Source organism: Leuresthes tenuis, unplaced genomic scaffold (genome assembly GCF_036924035.1).
Source record: "Leuresthes tenuis unplaced genomic scaffold, fLeuTen1.0.hap1 SCAF_14, whole genome shotgun sequence".
Lineage (NCBI taxonomy): Eukaryota > Metazoa > Chordata > Actinopteri > Atheriniformes > Atherinopsidae > Leuresthes > Leuresthes tenuis.
The window spans coordinates 2,197,785-2,207,804 of NW_027325368.1; the positions used below are offsets into that span (position 1 = coordinate 2,197,785).

The window sequence follows — 10,020 nt, forward strand, 5'->3', positions numbered from 1 at the left end:
GAAACTGCTGGAGGACATGCTGGTGAGTCGGTTACCTTAAAGCTGAATGTGACTTTAAGAAGAAACAAACACGCAATGAAAGTCTTAATCTCAGTTTAGATTTCATCAAATTGGGTCTTAATCTTGGTTGGTGTCTCACTATCTTTGTCTGTGTCAGTTTCTGCCTCCTCTTCATCTGAGTTCACTGTGCTGATCTGGCTTTGGTCTTGGTTAGTTTCAGTCTCTCCTTCCTTTTGTTCCAGGCAAGTTGCTGCTATGTTCTGCTCTGTGTTTACACTCATCTTTGCTTCAGCTTCGGTTTTAATCACTTTGGGTCTCGTCTTGGTTCTAATGTCCCTGCTTCAGCTCTCTTGTTCCTCTCTGTTGGGTCACATTGGTGGAGGCACATTTATGAACGCCATAAAGGATTCTCTCCTTTCTCTACTTTCATCATGAACTCTGCTTTTTCTTTCATCTCCATCAGTGACTGAACTACTTTCTTCCAGCCTGGTTTGGCCTCTGATTTCTCGCCTTCAATCATCATGTCGATGTAATCTGGAGTAGAGAGAGGATTTGGCCTCAGTGCTATCTCCTTAAGTCTGTTCAGACACTCAGCAGATTCCTTCACCAGGTTCATCACTTTAAGCTGTAAATCATCATATTCAGCCTTCAGCTTTTCCATCAGTTGCTGCACAGTCATCTTCTCCCCCCTGGCTGTTTTGTACTTTTTCTCCAGATCTTTTATTGTTCGTTTTTCTTTAACCTCTTTATATTCCCATCTGTACTTCTGATTAAAATGTACATCCCAGTTACATTTACCTGGGCATGCAGTGCAGTTTCCATTTGTATCCATGGCAGGACACCTTCTTAAATCAGCATCATTTGGTATACCACAGGGAAAGTGACAAGTACAACCGCAGATCTGACAGTTAGTGGCGTAATTACCAGTAGCTGAGATATCCTGTTGAAAGGGCTTCATGACACTGACTTCAAAACTGAACTCAAATTTCTTATTTCTGAGTTTTTCGTCCGTCTCTTTTATCTCCTCCAGCTTGGCTAAACCAAGTCTGACCTGCTCCTGCAAACTCTCAACTGAGACCTCGAGCTGTTTTCTCTCTCTCAGGACCTCATTTGTCAGTGTCAAGCTTTTGGTTTCCATCAGATTTAGAGCAGCAAAAAATCTCTTCATGCTTTTTGTCCCCATGTTCCAAAACATCTGATCAAAGCTTTCATTTCCATCTGAGTCATCCTCACTCATGCTGCCTGCTGCAGCTGATCTGTTCTCTGCAAACAATGCTGAGTTGTTGAATTTGAAGTGAGCTGGAAGTCCATCTTTTCCTTCAGGACACGGAACACCAGACTCTCTGATCGCCTGTAGAACTGGTGGCTGCTGGCCGTCTGCAAACGTCACCAGAATCCTGATGTTTTCTGCTACATCTTTGCCAAAGATTGAGAGCACTGAATCAAACACATATTTCTGTCTTGGTGTAAATCGAGCTGAAGAAGCCTGAGCTACAACACACACAGCATCGATCTCAGTGACACCGAGCTCAGTAGAGAAGAGATTACGTAGCTGCTCTGTGATCTCTGCGTCTCTTTCTATGCCTCTGGTGTCTCCAAAGCCTGGAGTGTCCACGATGGTCAGTGAGGTTTCTATTCTGAAACCCTCCTGGTGATTGATTTTGTACACAGTAACTTCAGAAGTCTGGCTGTGAGCCTGAGACTTTGACTGATCCTCATTAACTAACACAAACCGATATGAGTCCTCCCATTCAACACCAAGGATGTGATTTATCATCCCGTTGATCAGAGTCGACTTCCCTGCACCAGTGGCTCCGAGAACCATGATGGTGCGGTTAGGTTTTCTGGATTCCTTCCCATAACTGAAACACCTGCATCCTTTTGTATTATTTATATATATCTTTATTTCTGTCAGTGGAAGTAAATGAGCTGGTGGAGAACCTGTCTGTGGTTCCAGCTTTTTGCTTTTTTTTCTGACAGCATCACTGAGCCGTTTTCCAGAAGTTCTGATGGGATCACTGACGAAGGCAGGTCCAACACCCGCTGAGGTCACTGCTCTGCATCTGAACACATACTCTGTGTTTGGCCTCAGGTCGCTCACTGTGGCTTCTCCAGCTTTTGTCCCCTCCTCCTGTCTCCATCCATCCTCTCCTCTGACACAGAACTCCACAGAGTAGGAGGTGATGCTCTCTGCTCCATATCTGGGAGGAGAAATCTTCAGAGTCACACTGTGATGCTTTATGTCAGCTGCTGTCACACTTTCAGGCTTTGAAGGAGGCTCAAAGTCCTCACTGACAGAGGAGCCGTCTTTATAAAGGTAGATGGTTGAACCTTTGTGTGTTTTATCTGTTAAACCTGCTGTCAGGAACTTTACGTTCTTGTTCTCCTTGTTGGCTTCTGCAAAATCACTGAAGAGCGTCGCTTTTTGACTCATTTCACCCCCTTTTTCTTTGAACCATGGTTCCCACTTAGTAAGATCAGTTTGTGGACCAGGAGGACGTTCTACATCTGATTGGTTTGTGAAGTCTGCTAAAGCAGAGAGGTAGACTTCAGCATCACCCAGTGAAGTGAAAACAAAGCTCAGAACATACTTTGTGCTGTTCATTTTCTCCTCAAACACATCTTTTGAAGGGATGATCTCAGTGTTTTTCATCTCGTTGGCTGTAGACTGAACAACCTGGATTTCCTTCTCCTTGGCATCCATCCACATCCTCAGGTTTGTCTCACTGAAAGAAGAGGTATTCCTCATTTCCAACATGCTCATGATGGCGTACTCCTTCTCTGCTCGGCTCAGAACCAATGAAACTTTCTCTCTCAGCTTCTGTAGCAGCACTGGCTTGAATTTCATGCACAGCGATTTAAAAGTTTCCAGTTTCTCTCCGATCTGAGGAAACTGTCGAACGGTGGTGGATCGAAGCGCTTTATTCCCTTTGGTCTCCAGATCAGGGAAGTCATGCAGAATTTCATTCAGGAGCAGCAGGTATGTATCAGGTGTTCTGCAGACAACAGAGACACTTTCTTTGCTTCTGCCAGCTTCTCCACAATCACACACGACCCGGACTGCGTATTCTGTGTCCGACTGCAGCATTGAAACGATCACGGTTTGGGTTTCGGATTTTATTTGCTTCCACTGAAGATCCTCTTCACTCACTCCCTCCTCTGTTGCTGCGTACTTAACCGTGTAATAGACAATCTGGACATCCTGTCCGACCTCAGCAGGTTTCTCCCAGCTAACTGATATTTCACACAGGCTGCTTTCAGCGTGAAGATTTCCAGGAGGGCTGCAGGGTGAAGTTCTGATGGGATCACTGACGAAGGCAGGTCCAACACCCGCTGAGGTCACTGCTCTGCATCTGAACACATACTCTGTGTTTGGCCTCAGGTCGCTCACTGTGGCTTCTCCAGCTTTTGTCCCCTCCTCCTGTCTCCATCCATCCTCTCCTCTGACACAGAACTCCACAGAGTAGGAGGTGATGCTCTCTGCTCCATATCTGGGAGGAGAAATCTTCAGAGTCACACTGTGATGCTTTATGTCAGCTGCTGTCACACTTTCAGGCTTTGAAGGAGGCTCAAAGTTCTCACTGACAGAGGAGCCGTCTTTATAAAGGTAGATGGTTGAACCTTTGTGTGTTTTATCTGTTAAACCTGCTGTCAGGAACTTTACGTTCTTGTTCTCCTTGTTGGCTTCTGCAAAATCACTGAAGAGCTTCACTTTGTGAATCATTCCATCCATCACTTCCTTTGAGGCGTACCACTGTTCCTTCTCCACATCAGGAGTGTTCGGATCCTGAGGATCAGCTGGTTGGGTTCCTTTCAGGTACTCTGATAAAGCTGAGAGGTACGGTTCATCGCTTCCCACCGAGGTGAAGACAAAGCACAGAGCATGTTCTACACTGAGAACCTCTTTGTGCAGATCACTCTGAGATGGGAGGATTTTTGTGTTTTTCATCTTGTTGGTGAAAGACATCATGGTGTACATTTCTCTCTCTTTACAGTCCATCCACTCACTCAGACTGTTGCTGTTAAACGGAGAAGAAAGTTTCTTCTTCAGGACCTCTGCCAGCACAGCTTCTTCTTCTCCTCCTCCTCGGATTGATGGAAGTTTAGTTGCTAGAATTCGTTGAAACTCCAGTTTAAACTCAGCACACATTTCTTTGAAACGTTTAATCTTTTTGACAATCTGTGGGAACTGCTGTGCAGCGGGGGTGTTCAGGACATCATTGCATCTCATTTCCAGCTCACTGAAGTCCTCCAGGACCCGCTGTGCTTGTTGAACTAACCGTACACTGATCTGACGTACAAGTTTAGCAGCTTTAGAATCTAAATTTGTCAGCGGGAGCAGCCAGACCTGCACTGGTACAGCGTTTTCTCCGTTGGCTCCCAGCAGCCTGGGCAGACTCTGGTAGACTTCTACAGCATCCTGGAAGGTTGTTGGAGTTTTCTCAAGTAGAAAGTCTCCATGGAATTTGCAGGAGAACTTCTCAACCTTTTCAGCGTCTTCATCTTTCATGGAAAGTTTACCCTTACCTTCTATAGAAAGGCAGGGAATCTTTTTGATCATAACTTGCAAGTTACCCTGAATATCCTGACGGCTTTCTTTTTCAGACTTTTCACAGCCAAAGACGAAAAAGGCTTGTGCCCCATAAAGAATACCTGTGACAACATGTGTAGCTAAGCCTGCCTCAAATACATCAGGATGCTTCACGTTTCCTCTTCCCAGATGACTCATCGACAGTTCCTGAAACTTGGTCGTAGTTTTGTACTTCAGTGTTACTCTGGCCTCATTCTTTGATGCTTTCTGATCATTCAAGTATTTGGCTGATCCTCCAACCTCAACCATTCCACCCAAGAAACTTGCTTTCAGAGACGCGTCAACATTTAGGGCAGAAGATTTATCATCGATTGACTCAGACGCAACTATCTGAAAGTCACTGTTCGGTTGTGGTCGTTCCCTTTGATCTTTTTCCAGGTCTTTGCAGTCCCACAGCGTCAGTCCTGTTAAAACACAAAGGAAATGTTAAAAGATCTTTTATTGAAGACACAGAAAAGAAATAAAAGAGTGATGGGGGATGCAGAGTAAAAAAAAGACTAGACTAGAAGTCTTCTTTGTTCTGTACTGAGAACACCCTCAGTTCAGTATTCTCTTCCTTTTTTTTTTACTCGAACCAAGTAGTTTTGTTTTTTAATCATAAGCAAGTGATATCGTTGCATCAGTAAATGACGAAGTCTCATTGCAATGTGTTGGAGGACTTTGTGCTTTGCTTTAATGTATTTAGTGATTACATGTGAATCCTTACCAGGAACGAGTGAGTCCTGACGGCAGTCGTACAGCATCCCAAGGCCGAATGGCCGGCCGAGCGCTGCAGCTTCTATTGTTTTTCTGGCTGCAGAGTCCATCTTGTGGTCTTGGCTGCAAAATAAATGTATTATTATTATTGCCTGTACTGTACTTTTATCCCAGTTCACCTTTACCGAGGATAAAGGTCTGACTTTTACTCAGATATTCCACATCCTTCTGATTGTTGAGAAACATCGATATCATCAGCATAAGCAGACACTACCAGAGAGGGACTGTGGGACAGCCTCGGAGGTATAATTCCTGAAAGTTTGGAACATAATCTACTTAAAGGAATTAAAAAAATTGCTGTCACATAAATGTGTCCTGAAGTAGGACATCCTGCCTAACGTCGTACAGAGAACTTTGAACACAGTGTTTTCCTTATCAATGCTCTTATCTTAGTCTTATCTGACTCGAGGTCGTCCAGTTGTCTGAACTTCATCTGAACTGTATCAAGGAGGGAGGGGATCCTCCCCGGTGCAGCGTCAGCACCTTTGGAGGTTTCAGCAATCTGCTCCTCGGGCACTTTATGAGGGAAAGCTGCCCGCTTGCGGCTCAAATCCCTACATTCAAAGCATTTCATGTTGCCTGTGCTGGCATACAGAGTATAATGACTCCATCTCCATGCTTTACTCTGAACGACACATCCAGCATCTGTGATGAGGAGCTCAAAAGCATGAACACCTGCAGACAGGTGATGGCCTTCTCTCTGCAAACATCCAGCTGGTCAGCACCAGAGGTTTTGTCTTGGTCGTGATGCACAGCATGCAAAGCAATGGACAACTTATTCATTATGGGTGCCAATGCCAAAGGCAGGGCACACATATTACTATTGCTCATACTTATTATTCTCCCGCTTCCGTCACGTTTTTCGGCGCGCTACTCGTCCCGCAGCGAAGGCCCGACTAAAATAAAAAATACATGGCTGCGTGCGCGCCGATGGGCAGAAGTGTGCTATTACTTTTCTCTCTCATTACTCGAAAGGAATAGTTGATAAATGGGAAAAAGCGGGCAAATTGTCAATGGGAAAATGAATGGAGAAGGCCTAAAAGAGGGCTCGAAGAGCCCCAAACTGCCTCACATTGGAGGCCTTGTAACTCAGCCATACAGCGTCACACACACATCATTCAAAGTTTGTGTGTGACAGGAAAGACTCAGCTTTAACTGTGGTAAAGGGCTTGTTAATAGCTTATACAGCTTTGACACAACGGCAGTTTACGTTTTAGGTGTCCAGAGGAGGTCGTCTCATGTCAGTTACACTGTAACTGTCACTCTAAAAATCTTTAAAAGAACATTTCTCGAACAAATTCCTCTCACGTCCAAAATATCTGCCTGATCTGGATAAATTATATATCGAAACGTAGGTATTTTAGTTCTCTTTCACCCAATGTGACTGTCATTGAGCTTGGCCTCACAGATTTCTCACAAATCCCCTCTGAGCGCAGAGAGGGAACATTCCATCCCATTATAAAACGGCCGAGCCCTGAAATCAGTCGGAAAACTCATTTTAAAACTGCCCTAATAAAGGAACCACGGGGGGTAGAAGAATAAAAACTACACCGCTGGCTTCCCATGTCCCTTCTGGCACTCACGGTGAAAGAATTATTCGGATCCGATTTCTACTTTTCGAATAGCGACCGTTTGTTCCAGACTTGTGCCTCAATATGAAAACCCCATGATTTTAAGGGGACAAAGTGAGGTGCAGATTTGGCAGTTGGCAGTTGGCAGTCACAGCTGTTGCCCATAGCAACTAATGCTGACCACACCCAAGATGGCTGCCCTGTTCTATCACAGCTGATGAAGCCAGAGCCAAGATGGCGGATGAGGGCAGAGCCAAGATGGCTGATGAGGGCAGAGCCAAGATGGCGGATGAGGGCAGAGCCAAGATGGCTGATGAGGGCAGAGTAAACATAGCAGCAGAAGGGCAGCAGGAGGGCAGCAGCAGGGCAGCAGAAGGGCAGGAGGAGGGCAGCAGCAGGGAAGCAGGAGGGCAGCAGGAGGGCAGCAGCAGGGCAGCAGGAGGGCAGCAGCAGGGCAGCAGCAGGGCAGCAGCAGGGAAGGAGCAGGGCAGCAGAAGGGCAGCAGCAGGGAAGGAGCAGGGCAGCAGAAGGGCAGCAGCAGGGTAGCAGCAGGGCAGCAGAAGGGCAGGAGAAGGGCAGCAGCAGGGCAGCAGCAGGGTAGCAGCAGGGTAGCAGAAGGGCAGCAGCAGGGTAGCAGCAGGGTAGCAGCAGGGCAGCAGAAGGGCAGGAGCAGGGCAGGAGCAGGGCAGCAGAAGGGCAGATGCAGGGCAGGAGCAGGGCAGCAGAAGGGCAGATGCAGGGCAGGAGCAGGGCAGCAGAAGGGCAGATGCAGGGCAGGAGCAGGGCAGCAGAAGGGCAGATGCAGGGCAGGAGCAGGGCAGCAGAAGGGCAGATGCAGGGCAGGAGCAGGGCAGCAGAAGGGCAGATGCAGGGCAGGAACAGGGCAGCAGAAGGGCAGATGCAGGGCAGGAACAGGGCAGCAGAAGGGCAGGAGCAGGGCAGCAGAAGGGCTCATAAATTCTGCCTTTAACTCATAAATTTTCATTATTCAGAACAGATTAACAGGTTCATGCCAGCCCCCGATGAGACAAATGTGCGCGATAGCGCGCACTAACTCATATGTTTTCCATTATTCTGAACAGATCAACCGGGCCTTATGTGTCTAAAGCAGGCAGATTTCACCAGAACAAGCCAGAATCTCATATTTCAGACTGGATTATGATCATATAATGGTTGACCTTCAATTTGACCTTCAACTCTCAGCACATTAACTCATATGTCTCTGTGTGGACGGGCAGCAGCTTGGCACCCATCAAAATTTCTTCAGAAATTTTCTAGTTATGGGTGCCAATGCCAAAGGCAGGGCACACATATTACTATTGCTCATACTTATTATTTTGTTTTATTCTGTGCCCACAAACAGACACAAGTTTTAGTTTTTTTTCCTCTTATTTAGTCTTTAACTTTTACCTGGTTATTCAACTTTTTGTTACACATTTTGATGGATTTTTTGGTCGAGGTCGGACCAACTGTTCAGGACTAGTTATGAGCCTAAAATCGAGTGGGAAATGGAAGAAGTGAAATAACCGGAATAAGTTTGCAGAATAGTAACGTGATTAGTTACATGAACTGTTCCAGTGGACACATGAAGGAGCTCAGCTGTCAGAGCAGCGCCCTATATGGAAGATATTTTTCCTGATCCATGTGATCAGTCCTTCCTTTGCCCAGGAATACAAACATTATATGTTTATATATATATATCATCTTCATTATAATCTTTCTTTCCTTCAGACACAAATGGAGCATTTCTGCCGTATATTTAACAAGCTTTGGGCTGCTGACAGCTTCTTGAATCAAGATTACATCTTCTGTAGAGCAGGATTTTCTCTGCTATGTCCAACAGTTTGAAAACACATCAGAGGTCCTAACTGTAACACTGAAAATGAAAATAACAGTTGTTCGTATCCGCAGTGGATCGTTCTCTCTGCTGAGAACATAAAACAGTGCGATGACCGCTCGCCCACAGTTTCAGGTATTAGTTCAGGAAAGTAAAGACTTGTGTGCAACAATCCCTGCGTCTGCTGTAAGCTGCCTGCTCACCTGCTCTGCCTGAGGATGGGTTCCTTATACATTCTTTCTTTCTTATCCTTTTTTAAATAAATGCAGCTTTGGTTTCTAGTTGAATCATTCTGAGTGTGACGCCGGAAACTTTGAATGAGACAGAAACATGACTATAGCAGAGATTCAAATCACTACATCACACACATGACATTCATCAACACCTTCCTGATTATGGCTTTTATATAATATGCAAACTTTACACAGAAATAACGAGCAACAGCAGATTTCAGAAACAGATACCCGCCCTGCAGGAAACTGAATATGATCAACAGAAGATTGTTACTTACAGCAGGAACAGCTCACAGCCTCTGAGGGAACGCTGCACTTCAACACTGATATCACCTGAGAGAGAGACCCGCCCACCACCTCCACCCAAAGGAGGGTCAGGCCAGTTTCTCAGAAGTCACATGACTTACAGAAAGAGCAAGATACAGAATTATATGGACATGAACATGTAAACACCTTCCTGGTTATGGCTTTATATCATAATGTAAACTTTACAGTATATACATACATATGAATAACTTTCTGAATATTTATAAATAGCAAGAATATATTTGGTTAAAGTAACTGCACCATAAAGTTGTGTGTAATACCCATTAGTTCTGTATTTTTTTTTACACGTGAATACACCTGGTTTGAATGCTGAATAATTCAGCTTTCTGTTACACATTTTGAGAGATTGTTTGGTTGAGGTCGGAGAAACTGTTCAGGACTAGTTACTAAAATTAGGGCTTGAAATCGTGTTGGAAATGGAAGAATTTCCACCTCCATCCAAAGGAGGGTCAGACCAGTTCCTCAGAAGTCACGTGACTTACAGGAAAAGCAAGAATACAGTATAGGTTTTGCACATTATAAAAAAGCTTTAAACAGCAAGGCACTAATGAATGTAACATATAATGTAGTGCTTTGAATGTGCTTTATTCACTTATTAATCTCAGAGAAATTTCTCGTGTCACACGTGAACCCACAATCGGTGCTCTATTCAAAACAATTCAACTGAAGACCAAGGCAGCATTTGTTTTATAAAGAAAGAAAGAC

The 10,020-nt window shown here is 45.0% G+C and overlaps 1 protein-coding gene across 1 annotated transcript; it reads right to left on the minus strand.

Annotated features, from left to right (window-relative positions):
* Nucleotides 1-388: 388 nt before the first annotated feature.
* On the minus strand, nt 389-5,404 carry LOC140269124 (uncharacterized). Its single transcript, XM_072364146.1, has 2 exons — nt 5,298-5,404; nt 389-4,995 (listed from the first exon to the last, which is right to left on the minus strand). The coding sequence occupies exons 1-2, from the start codon at nt 5,395-5,397 to the stop codon at nt 389-391; spliced, it is 4,707 nt and encodes a 1,568-aa protein (XP_072220247.1). The 5' UTR covers nt 5,398-5,404.
* Nucleotides 5,405-10,020: the final 4,616 nt, after the last annotated feature.

Excerpts from the sequence above, each read along its gene's own strand:
- LOC140269124 (XM_072364146.1), bottom strand. The coding sequence starts at position 5,397 with ATGGACTCTGCAGCCAGAAAAACAATAGAAGCTGCAGCGCTCGGCCGG. Across the intron at positions 4,996-5,297 it reads TCAGGACTCACTCGTTCCTG|GACTGACGCTGTGGGACTGC; the intron begins GTAAGGATTCAC and ends GTGTTTTAACAG.